The sequence below is a fragment of the Salmo trutta genome, chromosome 4 (assembly GCF_901001165.1).
Source record: "Salmo trutta chromosome 4, fSalTru1.1, whole genome shotgun sequence".
Lineage (NCBI taxonomy): Eukaryota > Metazoa > Chordata > Actinopteri > Salmoniformes > Salmonidae > Salmo > Salmo trutta.
The window spans coordinates 48,158,832-48,178,804 of NC_042960.1; the positions used below are offsets into that span (position 1 = coordinate 48,158,832).

Here is a 19,973-nt window from a genome sequence, read left to right on the forward strand (position 1 = left end):
GGTACTAAGATATTGAATAAAACCAGTGAATATTGACCTTTCTGCTTGTTTGTCTTCCAGGAGGACACCATGGAGGTGGAGGAGTTCCTGAAAGAGGCAGCAGTCATGAAGGAGGTGAAACATCCCAACCTGGTGCAGCTGCTAGGTCAGTGCTGCTCACAGTACAGCTCCACTTACTAATAGCACATGGGATTTCTACCAGCTGTTGGGTTTCTAGGCTCCAGAGGCGTAGTTACGTCTAACCTCTGTTGGCTTGCCTCTGTCCAGGTGTGTGTACTTTGGAGCCTCCCTTCTACATCGTGACAGAGTACATGCCTCACGGCAACCTGCTGGACTACCTGAGGGAGTGTGACCGGGAGGAGGTAAACGCTGTGGTGCTGCTCTACATGGCCACGCAGATCTCCTCTGCCATGGAGTACCTGGAGAAGAAGAACTTCATCCACCGGGACCTGGCAGCCAGGAACTGTCTGGTGGGGGAGAACAGCGTGGTGAAGGTGGCTGACTTTGGGCTGAGCAGGCTGATGACTGGCGACACGTACACAGCCCACGCCGGAGCCAAGTTCCCCATTAAGTGGACCGCCCCGGAAAGCCTGGCCTACAACACCTTCTCTATCAAGTCTGATGTGTGGGGTGAGTCAGAACCAAATTTTCAAGCACTCTCCTTTTCACCTTCACATGTACTAAATCAGTCAACATCAGCGTGAGTGTTCGTCTCATCCTATGACGATCTCTTGTCCCTCAGCTTTCGGTGTGCTGCTGTGGGAGATAGCGACGTACGGTATGTCTCCGTACCCAGGGATCGACCTGTCTCAGGTATACGACCTGCTGGAGAAGGGCTACCGCATGGAGCAGCCAGAGGGCTGTCCACCTAAAGTCCATGAGCTGATGAGGGCCTGTGAGTATGGGCACTGCACTGAGTACACACAATGTCCCACCAACACACAGTCCCTCACACTATCATCCATTCACTTATAGCTATGGGTTTGACCTTTTTATTTTATTTTGGTTTGATATCAGGCTGGCAATGGAGCCCGTTGGACCGACCTTCGTTTGCCGAGACCCACCAGGCCTTTGAGACAATGTTCCACGATTCCAGCATCTCCGAAGGTACTTGTATGACAGTCACATTACTACCCTTAAGGCTTAAACAAGGCATTTAGCTCTGCTGCCTGACTCCATTCAATCCTGTCAGTTGTGGCACGAGAGAGCATACATTTGTGGATATTAGAGCGGGAATGGCTCTTAATGGTGCGTTAACATATCTGTAGGGCCTTTTCATAGTGGTACAGCATGCCTGGTGCCTCTGGGAGAGATGGAGGATGATATCTGAGTGAGGAAAGGGCATGCTGAGGTGAGGGGAGTACAGGGAGAATGCAGGGCTTTCAGAGAAGCACTATAAACTCTAAGCATTGGTTTCTGCAGTTATTCCAGTAAATGCAGTACTACTATTTCTAGCAAGGGAATCAATGTGTATAACGATCTAATGAAAAGGTTCACTTAATTAAGCATTCCTTTCCTCTCCTGTGGCTCCCCCTCTCTCTTTCTCTGCAGAGGTAGCAGAGGAGCTGTGTAAGACTGCCGCCTCTGGCCATGCCCCGTCACCACACCCCTTCAGCCACGACATGCCACTGCTGCCCTCGAAGTCGCGCACTCTCAAGATGCACGCGGAGAACAAGGAGAACATCGAGGGGGGTTTGGATGGCAGGCAGGAGCCCAGCACACACGGCCCCTCAGGTACCCGCCTTGCCCGCCTCCATGCCCGCAGGCTGAGGAGAATGGCTGCTGTGTACCTGGCAGACTGAACATCACTGGATCATCTTATCTCAGTGTCATTACACAATCACAACACACCTCCTTTAGTGTCATATATAGAGCTTTCCCTCATAATTTATAAAGAATTACTGTAATGTCACTTATCTAGCCTCATGGATAATATGCAGTGGGGACTGTTGCCATATCCAACCACAACACTTCAAGGTCCAATGCAAAGTACCTTACTGTGAAAAAATTGTCAAAAGGATACAAAAATAGCTTCTTAGCAAAGAGCAATTTCTCAAGCAACAATTTTGTTAGGATTGTCTGGGCGTGGTCTGAATGGGGAGGGGAAAACTAGCTGTTATTGTCAGAGTATAATTCAAAACTCATAGTGTGGAAATTTATATAAAACACAGCTAAAGCATGTTTTTGACTGCACTGCATTGCCTTTGGCCAAATACCAGATGCATGGTTTAGATTAAATGCATTCTCAATCCTCCCCCATATATAATTCACTATTGAGGATCTGCATGACATTATAAACCACATCTCCATCAAATCTTCTTCCCTGACATGATTAGACAAGGCTGGGTAAAAATACCTGTTTTGTACTCCTCTGTGTTCATGTTTGTCACTCATCTTTCATTTATATTAAAATGATGATTGAGGGTATTGAGTTCTAATCCTCATGTCTCTCCCTGTTGCATCCTTCACACACAACTCACATATAACACCTACAACTCTAACAATCACCAAGAATGACTGCATATGTACCAATACCTGAATTAAAATTGGCTGACACACAAGAGTATTTTGTATGGTTTTTGAAATGTTGTCTGTCTTGTTTTATGTGCAATCAAGTGACAATAAAGTGTTTTATTGCATGTTGTGTTCATGTGGAAAAACCTAATGCAATCTATGTTCCCGTCAGTCCTTATACTCTCACTCCTTTCTCACACCATTTAATCCTCCCCATGATACTTCTCCACTACCAGTATGATTGATCAGTGAACACACAATAGCAAACACTGCATAGTTTCAAGTTGTATTACTCGTATGCACGAGATACACATGGTTTCCTCTGTCCAACGAAATGCTTAATTGCAGGTTTCCTTCTCGACAATGCGTCCCTAAGATAAGTCTGGGATGAGGAAGCTTGAGTGGTGGTGACAAAAGGGAGGTGACTTCCTGTCATGCTGACTCCGCTGCGTGGCTCTCAACTATTACACATATAGAGCAGCTTCACATCCCTAGTACAAGGTGGCACCACAAAGTTATTGAAACAGGAATGGCTCTGAAGAGAGAGAATATGCGCGTTGTCAAAGCAAATGGCAGCCAGCCTATGAAATTCACCGGTTGGCGCTAATGCAGATTGATGTTGAATAATGGTGTTATTAGTGTTGATAAAAGAGACCACAGCTCTGGTACCTGTTTAATTCCATATCCTCTGTTCTCTGCAGGTCTGGCAGCCACTCTGCTGGCAGGGGATGGCCGGTCAGGCAGCTCTCCTGCTCTGCCTCGGAAACAGAGGGACAAATCCCCCAGCAGCCTCTTGGAGGACTCCCAGGAGACCATGTTCACACGGGACCGCAAGGCTGGCTTCTTCAGCTCCTTCATGAAGAAGAAGTCTCCATCCCAGCTGCAGCAGAGCCTGCCCATGCCGCCTAAGAGGAGCAGCTCGTTTCGAGAGATGGAGACCCAGCCTCACAAGAAGTACGAGCCCACGGCTGGCTTCAGCGCCCCTCCCCTTCCCCAGGCGGACGGCCTGGGCTTCTCACCGTCCCATGGAGAGGGGAACCATGTCCAGTCACGGTGCTGTGGGGCCACTTTTGGACAAAAGTCCTCTGCCAACCACACCTCTGGGGCCCAGCCCTTGCAGGTGGGCAGTAGTAGCAGCAGCTGGGCAGGCCTGGCAGGTTTCTTCACCCCTCGCCTCATCAAAAAGACCTTAGGGCTACGGACTGGCAAATCCACTGGGACCGAAGAGGGGGGTGGGGGGACCAAACCATTCCCCAGGTCCAACTCCACCTCCTCCATGACTGCAGGGCTGCCTGACCTGGAGAGGATGGCTCTGACTTTACCCAGAAACCGCAGTAAACCTCCTCTAGAGCGCACTGCCTCCACCACCTCGCAGCCTGAGAACGGGGCAGCACACACCTCTGAGACCCTTCTTCGTAAGATGGATGAGGGCACAGCTCAGATCAGGGACCGGCCTAAAGCCAAGCTGCTTCCCCGAGGGGTGGGGGGGTGCTCTGGGGGGGTGAGGGCACCTGGGGTTGGGAGTGAGGCCGATTTGGATTGTCACTCGGGGGCTCTACGGTGTAGGGAGGGTCAGGAGGCAGGAGGACAGGACCGACAGGGATGGACGTCCCCCTCCAAAACAGTGGGATCAGGCCCGTTGGCGGCTCCACACAACCACAAGGTTCCCGTGCTGATCTCGCCTACACTCAAGCATAGCCCAGCTGATGTGCACCTGGTGGGGATGGACTCTCAGGGGAACCGCTTCAAACTGCTATCGGAGCACCAGGCGGACCGGGACCGACCACGACTGGTCAAACCGAAATGTGCTCCCCCTCCCCCTCCAACCCTGCGCCTCATTGGGCACTCCTACAGCGGGGATGGGGAGGAGCAGGTCGTAGGGGCTGTGGAGGTCAACGGTGATGGGGTGAAAAGGCCGGGACGAGCAAGGGAAGTGGGAACCGGGAGACCATCAGTGCCACCACCACAAGTGCCTCCACCAACTTCAGCCTCCTCCTTTTCCTCTGCCAACAACACTAACACTACCCCCACTAAGATGGCCAACGGTGCCACAAGCACTGCCTCTTCCACAGCCCCCTCTGGTGGCTCTAAGCCTCTGCGTCGGACTCGACAGCAGGCTGAGAGGGTTCAACCGGAGAAGATCAGTAAGGAGGCTTTGCTGGAGTGTGCTGAGTGCCTGAGAGGTGCCCTCCACAGCAGCCCTGAGCCCTCCTCCAGCAGCCAGGTCTTAGATGCTGGCCACCAGCTGCTAGACTACTGCTCAGGCTACGTGGACTGCATCCCACAGATGCGGAACAAGTTTGCCTTCCGGGAGGCCGTGGGCAAATTAGAGCTGAGTCTGCAGGAGCTGCGGGCATCGTCCTCCTCTGGAATTGGAGGGGCATTCAGTGGCCCAGGAACTAGCCCTGCTCTGGACAACTTACACATCTGCATCAAAGAAATCAGTGATGTGGTTCAGAGGTAGCCATCGGACCCTGTCAAAACATTTTTCTTTGTATTCCCTTTTTCATGTTTCTGGTTGTTCTCTGTCCCCAAAATGTTAACACAATCTCAGAAGTACCTCAGAAAATCACTAAATTGGATCTCTTATTGTTTACAGTTGACTCTTTCTTAAAAATGCCAGGGGAGAACACTGTTCTAACCTTTGTACATAAACATTGTTGATACCAAACTAGATATGGTTCAATTTACACCAAGTAACTGTTTTGCCCCAAGTTCAAACTTTTCCATCTGGTTTTAAGGCCTTTCTTTTAATCGAATGTGGAGTATATCAGCTATGTATTTAGTCCCAGAGTGTTGGTAAAGAACAATGTCAGTTTGCTTATGTGTCATTGTCGTCATCAGCCATAATTATTCTCCACTTTGTTTCTTGGCTGAGTTACTATCTTTGGTTTATGATCCTGGTAACTATGAGTTCCTGTGACAGGAAGTCACAGTTCAAAACTATTGTCACCTAGAAAATGGAAGAGTGTTCCACTTAATCAGGTCTACCCTCGGCCATTTGATTTGGTTTGAGTATTTCAGGAAAATGCTCACTTAAAATGGGAATGGAAAATGTAAACATTTTAATATTTATGTCCAAATTCCATTGCACATGTATCTAAATGTTCGGAGCTAATGAGAAGTGAGGAAAGCGCAAGGTAACACATGGGAAGGTGGTTTGGGGCAGTATTCCCTGTGGCCCTTTCCCTCAGTGCCTATAGATTGTTAAATGATTGAAAATCTGCAAACACAGCCACTCTCTGACAAAATACTAATCTCAACGCAAACTGCGGTATGTCTCCAGAAAATGAGTGATTTTATTTGTACATTATTTTCTTTTAACTTTAGAATGTCATTATGTATGAACTTGAAATGAAATTAAGTTTTTTTATTAAAAGCACAGACCTATTTTAAAGACTTTATATCCAGGAAAAGGTTCAAGGTCACTTTTGTTTGGATAAGTATTTGACTATGAAAAGAAACATTCGTAGGGAGTTTATTGCAGGACGGAGGCCCCCAACCCCATCTGAACATCTGCAAAACGAATGTCTTTTTTTTCTCTTTGATTATAGAAATATTGGAACGTACACCTGTCAGAGTTTTGTGATCTTATTCCTTTGAAAAGATAAGGTATTTAATCTGTCAAAGTTCTCTGGTCATTTCAATACCAACATCGGTGTTCTGTTTTCGATGAGCACTTTGGGGCCACAGAAATGAGTGAAGATGACTAATATCCCTTTTAGACGCTTTTTGATCATCTCTACGCAAACATTTCCATTTCATATTGTTGGAAGTAATTTGATCCTGTTTGTTGTATTGTGCACAAATAGCAAGTCTCACCCGTGCCTGCAATCCTTTCTCTATAATAATTTGGCTAAGCAATCAAAACAAAAAAAAGCTTGTTTATAACGGAGTGTCCCTCGACTGAAAATTCCCCTAATGCCCACTTGAGATGTTGGAACCCTTGGTGTACACTGGATAAAGCCTATGAAGTAGTAGACATTGATTGCTATATTGCATTTCGTCTTAGTATAAACTCTAATAGTACCGTTTATGACACCTAATATTTTTCACAGTTCATTCCATGTCTGTTTTGGGGTACACCACCTATTTAATCCAGCAGATGAGCTTCTGTGTCTCTCTGTTCATTCAAAGGTCGTCTTGACTAATAGGATGTCATGAAACTAATTGTTTCTTTACACTGTGAGGTTCCAAATTAAATAATGAGGTATTTGTTTTTATTTTCTTGCTACTGGATACAGCAGTGTTTTTCCAATTATTCATGGTGCCTTTTGTGAAATATATTGTATGTATAGTGCACTACTAAGTCAAGAAATGGATATACAGCGATGTGTAATTGTAAATATCTTGTGCTTTGGTTTTCAGATGACACATTTCGCCATGAGATTGTGGCCAAGTATAAATATAACTACAACATACATTTATATTACTGGGAGTAAATTTAAGACTCAAACTTGAAAATAAAATGTGCAATTTGTCTCATATATTATAATAGATGGACTGATGGTCAAATACAGCTTGTTCTTGGTCTGATAGTGGTCCATACTTGTGATCCCACATAATTCTGTCTCTGACAGTTGCACAATGTGTTTTATTTCCAACAAACTACACAAACATGAGTCTCTCTGGTGCACTTCCCCAAAGCTGCTCTGTAGTATTAAGGATCTGAACTATTAAACTCTCTGCATCCTCCACTTGCTGTCTGTGAAATTCTTAATGACTGATTACCAATTTGGCCTTCCATTATTTTGCCTGTCACTCTTGCTTATTTATGCTTCGATCGTCTTTGTTCTGCTTTATTGCCAAACTGCTCTAGTGAGACGAGTATCCCATAGACTTGTGATTGTCTCTAATTTATTGTTGGCGCAAGAGTGTAATGAACAAGACTTGTCACGCTAGGAGAATTAGTTTGCAATGATTGCAATTTTGCTAAAAATGTATTTAATTTTGGTTGATGTGCTCTTCAATTCATTTCTGCCCAGTTTGTCTTTATGATTAAGCTGTATGTCCTTTATTTATTGTTGCTGTATTTATTTTGTAAATAATGTTTTTGATCCTGCAACTTTTCTGTTTGATCTGGACAGTGGCTGAAGAAATTTTATGTGCACATCATATGCCAAAGGCCACTTCCTCTTCAGTTCTATGAGTGCAATGAGAATGGAATACACTTTATTTTGAAAATGTGAATTTAACAGGGATAAAAATGGCAGAGGTTAACATTAACTTTTTGTTTTTAATTTAAAGCTCACATAGTATATAACTGTGAAGTTCTCCCTAGCAGTGTTAAATTTGATGTAAATAATAAAATGTTGAACATTTCTAAGGTCCATTTTATCTTTTTGATTTGGTAAAATTCTAAAGATAAATCAGGAGCGCATCCTCAAGTCATCAGCTCAATCCTTGCCTTGTATTAATCAGATGAAATAAATTGAATTGACCTGTGATGCATTTACTGTAAATGGAATATAATTGATGGGAGGAAAATAATGATATTGATTGAAACACAATGATAGCCCAGGGGCAGTTAGGGGTTGCATAATTTTGTGACGTGAAACAAACCTTTCTTAATTTAAGACACATCCTGACCCAGGCATTAGATTACATCACATCTGCTCCTGGAACTGCCATCTGAAATGTTTTAATGCAACCTTCATCCATCCTTTACATTTTTTAAATTTAATTTAACTTTTATTTAACTAGGCAAGTCAGTTAAGAACAAATTCTTATTTACAATGACAGCCTACATACCTTTCTAATTTTGCTTCAATAAACAGTGTATTATGTAATCATCTTAGTGGAGGAAGGGTTTCTGTTTTGAGTATTTGAACATGGCCATTTAACTCAAAGGCATACAACGGATGTGTTCTGAACCGGGGTACTACATGCTAAATACTTGCAAACTATGTGAGTATGAACTTAATACTAATATTAAATATTTCAAATATACTACTGTATTTGGTGTAGTTTTTTTTCATCTCTGTTAGCCCCACCCATTTTGCAAACGTTCTTCTGGATTATAAAATAAAATCTGGAAAGATTTTATGGATAATGAACAGATACTGATCAAATTTCCCAGCAACTGTATTATGACATCCTGTTTCTTCAAGCATGCTACCCCATATGCTTAATGCTAGGGGCCCACAAGGCCATGCACATACTCATTATACAGTACCTTCTAAATAGCATGGGAGCTATGCCATTTTGAACATGTCCAATGTATTTGAAATCATAAGTGCACTGCAACCTGGCATAATGGCCCAAAAGAAGAGAGGCCTATAGTGTCATAACCATGTACACCTATGGAACAACAAATGAGAAAGCAAAATTATAACTTCAAATGTTTGACAACCTGTCAGCTGTTAAGGATGCTGTCAGATCTTGCCATCCCGTGACGTATTTTTTCTCCATACTGACTCCTCCCCTAGAATCTTGGCCAAGTGTAAAGATGGCGTCCATCATGGAGGGACCGCTGAGCAAATGGACTAACGTCATGAAAGGTTGGCAGTATCGCTGGTTTGTTTTGGACTACAATGCGGGTTTACTGTCATACTACACGGTGCGTATTTTATGGTACTTCATAATGAATAAGCCGATAAGCTCCCGGGTCCGGTAGTATTATTTGCTAAAGCTTGTCAAAACCGAGTAGGGACAGCGGCCTCCCTGTTGGTGCTTTCAAGACAACTGGGAACTCGGGGGGGGAAACGAGGTCAAATCATGACGTCCGTGATCTTCAGGTCGGAAATCTAGAAAGATGCCCGATTTTTCGACTTGGAATTCCGAGTTAGATGACCGTTCAAAACCATTTTTCTCAGTCGGAACTCGTTTTTTCCAGAGGTTCCAGTTGTCTAGAACGCATTGTAGTCGGAGATTTCCGAGTTCCCAGTTGTTTTGAACGCGTGGTGTGTGCCGGGAGTTGGGAATCTCAGCTGTCAGAAAAGGGTGGGGACTTTACTTACGGACATATCCGTTATTGACCAATCCTAACCATGCTGGAGGCGACACTAGCAAATTAAATGCCAGCATTTTCTATGCTTCCTGGAATGATGCGACTGTGTTCTTTCTTCGTTGCTTCTCTGCAAAATGTTCTATCTTGGTAGCTCTCTTTTTCGTGTCCATGTTTTGCTGTCAGTTAGGCTTCAACTCTGTAGATTTTTTTTTCGAGACATTTAAAGCAATGTAGCAGGAACAATTATAACCATGTCAGCAAAGGAAGGAGACAAGGTTATCTAGCTAACTAACGTTAGTCAGTTCATTGAGTTAACGTTAGCTAGCTAGTCAAGTGAACGCAATGTTTTTCTCCTGCTTAGTCTGCCTGCATAACAAGAATGTATGGTAGACTAAACCGTTTTAGTTTGCTGTCACCAGAGGAAGAGTTAATGTTTACAGACATCAAATCACATTTTATTGGTTGCATACACATATTTTACTGATGTTATTGCAGATGCAGTGAAATGCATGTTTTTAGCTCCCAACAGTGCAGTAATACTAAAAAATACAAAACAATACACAAATCCCCCAAAATCAATAAATATCAGAGCAAACAATGTCATATGTTATACAGTATCAAAGTTTGTACACACCTACTAATTCCAGGGTTTTCTTTATTTTTACTATTTTCTACATTGTAGAATAATAGTGAAGACATCAAAACTATGAAATAACACATGGAATCATGTAGTAACCAAAAAAAGGGTTAAACAAATCAAAATATATTTTATCTTTGAGATTCTTCAAAGTAGCCACCCTTTGCCTCGATGACAGCTTTGCACACTCAATGTAGAAAATAGTAAAAATAAGAAAAACCCTTGAATTAGTAGCTGTGTCCAAACTTTTGACTGGTACAGTATATAGACAGTATATGAATAGAAAAGTGTGTACGGCAGTAGTTATATAGGAAGTGGGTAAAACGGTATGTAAACATTAATGTGACCAGTGTTCAATGGTTAGCAGTCTCTAAAGTGCAGAGTAGAGTGCCGGGTGGTAGTCGGCTAGTAACATTGCCATCCCTCTTGTTGTTTTTTGTAGCTACCTTGTATCATTGATTGCACCCTTCATAAAGCTACATAGCCCACCAAAGTTGGCGCGATTATTTATTTTTCGTCGTTGACAACATAAAGCCATTTTGTTCTACCATTTTCAACAGCCTGACCCTGCCACTTTGATAGGTAAACCTAAGGGATGGGACTGGAGAAATGTCGCCACTCTCAAATTAATAGAGGACCCATCCAGAGACGTGTTGGTTGGGAATTGTGGGCAGGTGATTGTTCGCGCTGTGAGTTACCTGCTGATGGTGGGCTCCCGCCTATGTATGTCATGATGGAACGCCAGACTATCGCTCCTCAACGTCTGTAGACTATGATTCATGCTTTAGGCATTATAACTATGTCAAGAATCTTTGGTCATACACACTCAATGGCCAGTTTGTCATGTACGCTTCCCTGTTCACAAAAATGGTTAGCTCCTACAGACAGCGAGTCACATGGCCATGTCTTGCTATATAAAGCAGGCAGACAGGCATCGAGGCATTCAGTTACTGCTCAATTAAACAGTAGAATGAGCAAAACGAGTGACCTAAGCGACTTTGAGCGTGGTACCGTCGTTGGTGCCAGGCGCGCCGGTTGCAGTATCTCAGAAACGGCTGGCCTTGTGGGCTTTTCACGCACGACATTGTCTAGGGTTCACCGAGAATGGTGCGACAAACAAAAAGCATCCAGTCAGCAGCAGTCCTGTGGGCGAAAACAGCTTGTTGATGAAAGAAGGAGAATGGCAAGAATCGTGCACGCTAATAGGTGGATCACAAACAGGAAAATAACGGTGCAGTACAATGCACAACTCGTCAGTCCTTGTCACGGTTGGGCTATTGCAGCAGAGGTCCACACCACGTTCCACTCCTATAAGCTAAAAACAAGAAGAAGCGGCTCCAGTGGGCACGCGATCACCAGCATTGGACAATTGAGGAGTGGAAAAATGTTGCCTGGTCCGACGAATCCTGGTTCCTGTTGCATCATGCTGATGGCAGTCAGGATTTGTCGTAAGCAGCATGGCCCCATCCTGCCTTGTGTCAACGGTACAGGCTGTTGGAGTAATGGTGTGGAGAATGTTTTCCTGGCATGTTAGGTCCCTTGATACTAATTTAAGCAATGTTTCCATGCCCCAAAGAAGAATGCAGGCTGTTCTTTAAGCAAAGGGGGGTCCGACGCAGTACTAGATGGGTGTAGCAAATAAACTGGCCACTGAGTCTGTGTGTGTGTGTGTATACGACCATTGAACAGAAGGAAAATCATGAAAATAATATGCTCCACTGTGTCACATCAAACTATCTCACAGGTAGCCACAAATATGCCCATTTTTACTGTCATTCACAAAGAGGGGAAGGTTTTACGATACAGCTAAATCCAGTATTCCAATCTCAGGCAAGTCAAACTACAGGTAACTGCCAAAATAAAGGAAACACCAACATAGTGTCTTGAAGGTTGAGTAAGAATTTTGTCCACAAATGTACCCACATTTCTATTAGGCCTATATGTACATCGTTTATAATTAGTGAATGCCATAATGTAGTTATTTTGTTAAATACTTCTCCCTATTAGTTGAAATAATATTTTTTCAAAGCTATATTTAGCTGTTGCGCTAGCTGTTCGGTTGGAACAGATTCTCAAATCATGGGGATTTGTCGCGCGATACAGACGATGCAGGTGTTGCTAGGCAACCCCTGACTTGCCGGGGCAAGCCTGCGCCCTCCGTGGCAAAAGCCAGTGTGAGAAACGGGCTAACAAATGTTTGTTCTTTGAAGCAAAATAAATACTGCACTCTGACCTACAAAACGTATTTGCTAGGTTCTTGATAGTGTTGTTAGACAAAGCAAGGAAAGAGAACTTCAAAACATGATTTAGTTTTAATCGAATTTTCAGCCGTTGTTGGTTAATAATGAATCTGCTAGCTTCTGATATGACTGGGCCACAACATGCCACCAGAACAGCTTCAATGCGCCTTGGCATAGATTCTAGAAATGCCTGAAACTATTGGAGGGATGCGACACCATTCTTCCACCAGAAATTCCATAATTTGGTAATAGACTGTTCTCTCTGCTACCACACGGCAAGCGGTACCGATGCACCAAGACTGGAACCAACAGGACTCTGAACAGCTAAATACTGCACTCTGACCTACAAAACTTATTTGCTAGGTTCTTGATAGTGTTGTTAGACAAAGCAAGGAAAGAGAACTTCAAAACATGATGTAGTTTTAATCGAATTTTCAGCCGTTGGTAAATAATGCCGCATTGACCCATTTTGCACTAACTCTTTTGACTGATCACATACTCTGCTGGTACCCAATGTATATAGGCAAGTTATCGTTATTCATTGTTTATTTTTCGTGTTATTATTTTCTTTTTTCTTCTTCTTCTTTTTTTCCATTGTTGGGAAGGGCCGTAAGTAACCATTTCACTGTTAGTCTTTTTCACTGTTAGTCTTCACGAGGTGGCTAAAAACAGACCTCCCTCCCATCTTCCACCAGCTTGCTACCTATGGCCCAGCTAGCTGTCTGAATCTCACTGGACCCTTTGATCACTCGGCTAAGCATGCCTCTCCTTAATGTCAATATGCATTGTCCATTGCTGTTCTGGTTAGTGTTTATTGGCTTATTTCACTGTAGAGCCCCTAGCCCTGCTCATTATACCTTATCCAACCTCTCAGTTCCTCCACCCACACATGCTATGACATCTTCTGGTTTCAATGCTGTTTCTAGAGACAATATCTCTCTCATAATCACTAAATGCCTAGGTTTACCTCCTCTGTACTCACATCCCACCATACCTTTGTCTGTGACATTATACCTTGAAGCTATTTTATCGCCCCCAGAAACCTGCTCCTTTTTCTCTCTATTCTGGACGTCACAGACGACCAATTCTTATAGCTTTTAGCCGTACCCTCATACTTATTCTTCTCTGCTCCTCTGGGGATGTAGAGGTGAATCCAGGCCCTGCAGTGCCTAGCTCCACTCCTACTCCCCAGGCGCTCTCTTTTGATGACTTCTGTAACCGTAATAACCTTGGTTTCATGCATGTTAACATTAGAAGCCTCCTCCCTAAGTTTGTTTTATTCACTGCTTTAGCACACTCTGCCATGTCCTAGCTGTGTCTGAATCTTGGCTTAGGAAGTCCACCAAAAACTCTGAAATCTTCATCCCTAACTACAACGTTTTCAGACAAGATGGAACGACCAAAGGGGGCGGTGTTGCAATCTACTGCAGAGATAGCCTGCAGAGTTATGTCCTGCTATCCAGGTCTGTACCCAAACAATTTGAACTTCTACTTTTAAAAATCCACCTCTCCAAAAACAAGTCTCTCACCGTTGCCGCCTGCTATAGACCCCCCTCGGCCCCTAGCTGTGCTCTGGACACCATATGTGAACTGATTGCCCCCCATCTATCTTCAGAGCTCGTGCTACTAGGTGACCTTAACTGGGACATGCTTAACACCCCAGCCATCCTACAATCCAAGCTTGATGCCCTCAATCTCACACAAATTATTAATGAACCCACCAGGTACAACCCCAAAGCCGCAAACACTGGCACCCTCATAGATATCATCCTAACCAACGTGCCCTCGAAATACACCTCTGCTGTTTTCAACCAAGATCTCAGTGATCACTGCCTCATTGCCTGCACCCGTAATGGGTCAGCGGTCAAACGACCTCCACTCATCACTGTCAAACGCTCCCTGAAACATTTCAACGAGCAAGCATTTCTAATCGACCTGGCCCTGGTATCCTGGAAGGATATTGACCTCATCCCGTCAGTAGAGGATGCCTGGTTATTTAAAAAAAAAATGCCTTCCTCTCCATCTTAAATAAGCATGCCCCTTTCAAGAAATTTAGAACCAGGAACAGATATAGCCCTTGGTTCTCCCCAGACCTGACTGCCCTTAACCAACACAAAAATATCCTGTGGCGTTCTGCATTAGCATCGAACCGCCCCCGCGATATGCAACTTTTTAGGGAAGTTAGAAACCAATACACACAGGCAGTTAGAAACGCCAAGGCTAGCTTTTTCAAACAGAAATTTGCTTCGTGCAACTCCAACTCTAAAAAGTTCTGGGACATTGTAAAGTCCATGGAGAATAAGAACACCTCCTCCCAACTGCCCACGGCACTGAGGATAGGAAACTCTGTCACCACCGATAAGCCCACTATAATTGAGAATTTCAATAAGCATTTTTCTACGGCTGGCCATGCTTTCCACCTAACTACCCCTACTGCATTCAACAGCACTGCACCCCCCACAGCTACTCGCCCAAGCCTCCCCCATTTCTCCTTCTCCCAAATCCATTCAGCTGATGTTCTGAAAGAGCTGCAAAATCTGGACCCCTACAAATCAGCTGGGCTTGACAATCTGGACCCTTTCTTTCTAAAATTATCTGCCGAAATTATTGCAACCCCTATTACTAGCCTGTTCAACCTCTTTCGTGTCGTCTGAGATTCCCATAGATTGGAAAGCAGCTGCTGTCATCCGCCTCTTCAAAGGAGGTGACACTCTTGACCCAAATTGCTACAGACCTATATCCATCCTACCCTGCCTTTCTAAGGTCTTCGAAAGCCAAGTCAACAAACAGATTACCTACCATTTCGAATCCCACCGCACCCTCTCCGCTATGCAATCTGGTTTCAGAGCTGGTCATGGGTGCACCTCAGCCACGCTCAAGGTCCTAAACGACATCGTAACCGCCATCGATAAGAAACAATACTGTGCTGCCGTATTCATTGACCTGGCCAAAGCTTTTGACTCTGTTAATCACCACATCCTCATCGGCAGACTCAGTAGCCTTGGTTTCTCAAACGATTGCGTCGCCTGGTTCACCAACTACTTCTCTGACAGAGTTCAGTGTGTCAAATCGGAGGGCCTACTGTCTGGGCCTCTGGCAGTCTCTATGGGGGTACCACAGGGTTCAATTCTTGGGCCAACTCTTTTCTCTGTATACATAAATGATGTCGCTCTTGCTGCTGGTGAATCTCTGATCCACCTCTACGCAGACGACACCATTCTGTATACTTCTGGCCCTTCTTTGGACACTGTGTTAACAACCCTCCAGACGAGCTTCAATGCCATTCAACTCTCCTTCCGTGGTCTCCAACTGCTCCTAAACACAAGTAAAACTAAATGCATGCTCTTCAACCGATCGCTGCCTGCACCTGCCCGCCTGTCCAGCATCACTTCTCTGGACGGTTCTAACTTAGAATTTGTGGACAACTACAAATACCTAGGTGTCTGGTTAGACTGTAAACTCTCCTTCCAGACTCACATCAATCATCTCCAATCCAAAGTGAAATCTAGAATTGGCTTCCTATTTCGCAACAAAGCATCCTTCACTCATGCTGCCAAACATACCCTCGTAAAACTGACCATCCTACCAATCCTCGACTTCGGCGATGTCATTTACAAAATAGCCTCCAATACCCTACTCAACAAGCTGGATGCAGTCTATCACAGTGCCATCCGTTTTGTCACCAAAGCCCCATATACCACCCACCACTGCGACCTGTACGCTCTCGTTGGCTGGCCTTCGCTTCATAATCGTCGCCAAACACATTGGCTCCAGGTCATCTACAAGACCCTGCTAGGTAAAGTCCCCCCTTATCTCCGCTCACTGGTCACCATAGCAGCACCCACCTGTAGCACGCGCTCCAGCAGGTATATCTCTCTGGTCACCCCTAAAGCCAACTCCTCCTTTGGTCGTCTCTCCTTCCAGTTCTCTGCTGCCAATGACTGGAACGAACTACAAAAATCTCTGAAACTGGAAACACTTATCTCCCTCACTAGCTTTAAGCACCAGCTGTCAGAGCAGCTCACAGATCTCTGCACCTGTACATAGCCCATCTTTAATTTAGCCCAAACTACTACCTCTTCCCCTACTGTATTTATTTATTTTATTTATTTTGCTCCTTTGCACCATATTATTTATATTTTAACTTTGAACTTTCTTCAAACTACAAATCTACCATTCCAGTGTTTTTCTTGCCATACTTTATTTACTTTGCCACCATGGCATTTTTTGCCTTTACCTCCCTTATCTCACATCATTTGCTCACATTGTATATAGTCTTATTTTTTTCTACTGCATCATTGATTGTATGTTGTTTTACTCCATGTGTAACTCTGTGTTTTTGTATGTTGTCGAACTGCTTTGCTTTATCTTGGCCAGGTCGCAATTGTAAATGAGAACTTGTTCTCAACTTGCCTACCTGGTTAAATAAAGGTGAAATAAATAAAGTCTACACCTGTTGTTTATGAAGCATGTGACGTACAATTTGATTCGATTTTTGTTGATGGTGGTGGAAAACGTTGTCTCAGGCGCCGCTCCAGAATCTCCCATAAGTGTAAAATTGGGTTGAGATCTAGTGACTGAGAGGCACACACACCCTATAAACCCCATATGCTCCTTTGAGACCCCTCTTTCAAAGTCACCGAAATCTCTTCTAGCCATGGTAGACTAAATAATGGGCAACTGGCCATTTTTATAAACTGAAAAGAAATATAAACGCAACATGCAACAATTTCAAAGACTTTACTGAGTTACAGTAAAATCTATAAAATGCAATTGTTTGTTGTCCATAGTTTATGCCTGTCCATACCATAACCCCACTGCCACCATGGGGCACTCTGTTTGCAACATTGACATCAGCAAACCGCTCGCCCGCATAACGGTGGTGAGGCCGGTTGGACATATTGCCAAGTTCTCAAAAATGACGTTGGAGTCGGCTTATGATAGGGAAATTAACGTTCAATTCTCTGGCAACGGCTCTGGTGGACATTCCTGCAGTCAGCATGCCAATTGCACGCTCCCTCAACTTGAGACATCTGTGGCAGTGTTGTGTGACAAAACTGCACATTTTAGTGGTGTTTTATTGTCCACAGCACAAGGTGCACCTGTGTAATGATCGTGCTGCTTAAACAGCTTCTTGATATGCCACACCTGTCAGGTGGATGGATTGTCTTGGCAAAGGAGAAATGCACACTAACAGGGATGTAAACAAGTGTGTGTGTGTGCACAGAATTTGAGAGAAATAAGCTTTCTGTGCGTATAGAACATTTCTGGGATCTTTTATTTTAGCTCATGAAACATGGGACCACACTTTACATGTTGCGTTTTATATTTTTGTTCAGTGTACATGACCATAAGCATGATGGGATGTTTTGATTTCTTAACTCAGGAACCACAATTGTGTGGAAGCAAGTGCTTTCTTTATTTTGGGAGTTAGCTGTATCTGCTGGTACTAAACAAATTCAATGTGACCCTACACTGAACAACAGTAATAGGGGCACTTTTGCTTACAGTGTATGTAATTTATTGCCGGAGTGCCAGTCTTTGCTATCATGTCAGCTCATTATCAATCATTTGTTATACCAAACATTTAGCTTGACAATGAGCAATGGACTTGGCATGAGCACAAACAGATCTGGGACCAGTCTATGTCAAACTGTAGCTATGTCATACTTGCAGATGAGATACCATACTAGAGCACTCACAATTCTGTCTTGCAAGGATTTTTACCAGAGAATCTTAGCTTGCTATCTACATGTATGATCTTCCAGGAACTTTTCACTGGTGAACTTGATAATGAATAAACTTAAACTTGGAGTGGAAATGTGTGTGAACGGAGTTTGCGGGGGGAAAAATGTATTCTTGAAACCTATTTTGTTCTTGTTCATTTTCAGTCCAAGGACAAGATGATGCGTGGCTCTAGAAGAGGCTGTGTGCGTCTCCGGGTAAGGAACTGGTTTGGGTTGTTGATCATGCTCATTAGCCTATGTGCTTAGAGGGACAATTTGCACCTGCTGAAGTAGATATTTTCCTATCTAGCCTAATACTGTTCTGTTGTAGTTGTTCTTTGGCTATACAATACAAGGCTTTTTAATATCAGCACTTTCAGTGGTTTGTGAAAATATTGCCACTAGATGGCAGCATTTGATTTATTACTTATACCTTCAATAGATACTAACAAAATAGGATTTTTTGTTTCCTAAAATGGATCCTAGCTGGCCCATTGACTTGCCCTTTGTGTTCTTTCTATCCTCAAGGAATTAACTATACATAATCTAGTAGCATAGCGTTCAGAGATCTACTTTGAACTTCAGCTCAAACAGAGGTTTTACTTTTTAAACAAATAGTTTGATATATTGGAATGTCTTTGGGGAAACAACCTGTTTGGTATATTTTTGTATCAAGACAAGATGAAGTAGGATTTGAATTCTTTATTCTAATACTTTTAGAGGTGAGAATTGGGCAAACATACCATCTTGAGTTCAGTACCCACAATTGGAAAAACGCATGTGTTTTGAATAGCCCATTTTAGGGTAAGAGTATAACGTGTGAGTATCGTCATGTGCATAGTTGTCTTTGTTTTGTTTTTTGAACTTAAGTTTTGGCAATAATTTGTGAAGGACAACCCAATGTCAGAATTTGTTTATTTCTGCCAAGAGACAATGTTCACACTTCACATTTATGCAAAAAAATATCTTTCATAGACATCACACACTCTGCTGCAATCCACAGCTTTGAGAAAACAACAGTTGGCCAGATTCTCAAGCATGCGAAATTGATACCCCTCTTTCTCTTGTTGGTTGGTCAGATGATCGATAATGGAATTATGAAGACAATATTTCTCATGACTTCCATCTGTTTTGTGCTGATTTTTGAAGGTATATGAGCATTCGCATGTTAGTGTTGTCAGGTAAAGCGAACATATCTTACTCTGAGCAGCATTTTCCTAGATTCATATACGTGTACAAAGTCTGACTTTACGTAGAGTTTTGTGTGTTGTAATGTTTGGGGGTTTAGCCAATTTCTACTATTAAAAAGTGTCAAGCATAAAATGATTGGCTTGCAGGCATAGCCTGGTTGGATATGGAATTGTGCTATACATTGACTGATTACTAGCCTAGTTGAGTATATTTCCTCCTTAGTACAAGCTTTATACAGTTGGGACAGTGCAGTGGATTTACTTATGACATGATGGAATTTTCATCCTTTCCTCAGACACACACAAGGGCTAAACGCACACCACATGTATAAACACCTAGGTTACATTATTTCTAGCCTAATTACACTCATGGCTAGTTGAACTCGCGTTCCTCATTTTGTACCAGTGCCTTTGTCTCTCTGTGTGAATCCAGCAGCCAGGGCATTGTCTTTTAATGAGTCATCACATACTGTAGTGGTTCTCTGTGATAATGGACGCCAACACCTCACCCTCGGTACATGGAAAGTCTTAATGCATCTTTGTGGTTGATTATATCAGAAATGTTTTACTTAATGAAAAGATAAGCATATGCCTTATTTTCCCCCCAAGGTTGGTTTTGACAAGCAAGCAGGTTTGAGATATACTGTTGCTAGGTGCCATGCCACAAACAGTTCTGCAGAGATTTTCTTTCCTTCCATGCAGCTGGTCCCCAATGTC

The 19,973-nt window shown here is 43.4% G+C and overlaps 2 protein-coding genes across 4 annotated transcripts in view; both read left to right on the plus strand.

Moving 5' to 3' along the window:
* LOC115192490 (tyrosine-protein kinase ABL2) overlaps positions 1-8,463 on the plus strand; it is a 42,891-nt gene extending 34,428 nt beyond the window's left edge. For both annotated transcript variants that reach the window (XM_029751062.1, XM_029751063.1), the window contains exons 5-10: positions 61-145; positions 268-630; positions 743-895; positions 1,018-1,107; positions 1,552-1,734; positions 3,216-8,463. In XM_029751062.1, coding sequence (XP_029606922.1) covers positions 61-145; positions 268-630; positions 743-895; positions 1,018-1,107; positions 1,552-1,734; positions 3,216-4,978 — 2,637 coding nt within the window. In that variant the 3' untranslated portion in view covers positions 4,979-8,463. The remainder of the gene's footprint in view (positions 1-60; positions 146-267; positions 631-742; positions 896-1,017; positions 1,108-1,551; positions 1,735-3,215) is intronic.
* Positions 8,464-8,947: 484 nt separating this feature from the next.
* The window catches only part of LOC115192491 (oxysterol-binding protein-related protein 9), a 41,552-nt gene continuing 30,526 nt past the window's right edge, over positions 8,948-19,973 (plus strand). For both annotated transcript variants that reach the window (XM_029751064.1, XM_029751065.1), the window contains exons 1-2: positions 8,948-9,073; positions 18,232-18,282. In XM_029751064.1, coding sequence (XP_029606924.1) covers positions 8,963-9,073; positions 18,232-18,282 — 162 coding nt within the window. In that variant the 5' untranslated portion in view covers positions 8,948-8,962. The remainder of the gene's footprint in view (positions 9,074-18,231; positions 18,283-19,973) is intronic.